This window comes from Neopelma chrysocephalum, unplaced genomic scaffold (assembly GCF_003984885.1).
Source record: "Neopelma chrysocephalum unplaced genomic scaffold, ASM398488v2 Primary Assembly neopelma1_294, whole genome shotgun sequence".
Lineage (NCBI taxonomy): Eukaryota > Metazoa > Chordata > Aves > Passeriformes > Pipridae > Neopelma > Neopelma chrysocephalum.
Window position 1 is genome coordinate 12,622 of NW_020897956.1, and position 1,201 is coordinate 13,822.

The 1,201-nt window shown below is 60.5% G+C and overlaps 1 protein-coding gene across 3 annotated transcripts in view; it reads right to left on the minus strand.

Moving 5' to 3' along the window:
* Window positions 1-1,201, minus strand: part of SENP1 (SUMO specific peptidase 1) — a 15,947-nt gene that overhangs the window by 7,505 nt on the left and 7,241 nt on the right. For all 3 annotated transcript variants that reach the window (XR_003537502.1, XM_027704871.1, XM_027704870.1), the window contains exon 10: window positions 269-424. Coding sequence is in view for 2 of the 3 variants with exons in the window: in XM_027704871.1 (XP_027560672.1) it covers window positions 269-424 (156 nt within the window). In the remaining variant the exon portion in view is untranslated. The remainder of the gene's footprint in view (window positions 1-268; window positions 425-1,201) is intronic.

Genomic DNA, 1,201 nt, shown 5'->3' on the forward strand with positions numbered 1-1,201 from the left:
AGGCTCCAATCCAACCCATCCAAGGGTTCTCCTTCTCCATCTCCTGCGGGAGCACCTGGATCTGGGAAGGGCCCTTCCCACCCCTCCGGCCCAGCCCAAGGCTCCCAGTGATCCCAGGGGGATCCAAACCAGGCTGGGGAAAAGCAACTGAACGTGGAACTTTGGCAAGGAGAATTCCTGCTTTTCCACCCACACCCAACCCATCCCAGGGGGATCCAAATTGGGTGCTGTCCCTAAATCCCTGGGGGTGTGGGTGTGTGTCACCAACCTCAGTGATCTCTGGGAATTCCTCCTCTCCCTCGGGGCCCTTGGAATCCTCCTCCTTCTCCTCCGGCCCCACCGTCACCGGGATCTCCTTCTCCAGAGGCACCCGCAGGTTCAGATCCACCCGCTCCGGCACCGCCTGCTCCCGCTCCTGCAGCCTCTGCACACAGCCGGGAGCCAGGGATTCAGGGATCCATCCGGGATCCAGGGATTCAGGGATCCACCCAGGATGAAGGGATTGAAGGATCCACCCAGGATCAAGGGATGGAGGGATCCACCCAGGGATCAAGGGATTGAAGGATCCACCCGGGATCAAAGGGATGGAGGGATCCACCCTGGGATCAGGGGATGGAGGGATCCACCCGGGCTCAAGGGATCGAGGGATCCACCCCTGGATCAAGGGATCGAGGGATCCACCCAGGGATCAAGATATCGAAGGATTCACCCGGGATCCAGGGATTCAGGGATCCACCCGGGGATCAGGGGGATTGAGGGATCCACCCAGGGATCAAGGGATGGAGGTATCCACCTGGGGATCAGGGGGATTGAGGGATCCACCTGGGATCAAGGGATTGAAGGATCCACCCGGGGATCAAGGGATGGAGGGATCCACCCGGGGATCAAGGGATGGAGGGATCCACCCGGGATCAAGGGATCCATCCAGGATCAAGGGATTGAGGGATCCACCCCACCAGGTGGGATGGGATTGATGGAATTCACCCCCCTCACCGCATGGGGAAAACCGAGGGGGGATTTTGGGAAGAGGTTCTTCCTCCCCCCCGGGAGGGGGTCAGGCACTGAGCGGGCACTGAGCTCCAGGAGTGTTGGGATAACGCTCTCAGGAGCTGGGATTTGGGGATGAGTGGGATTCTGGGGGGTCCTGTGCAGGCCCAGGAGTTGGGACTGGATGATCCAGTGGGATTAGTGGGATTTTGGG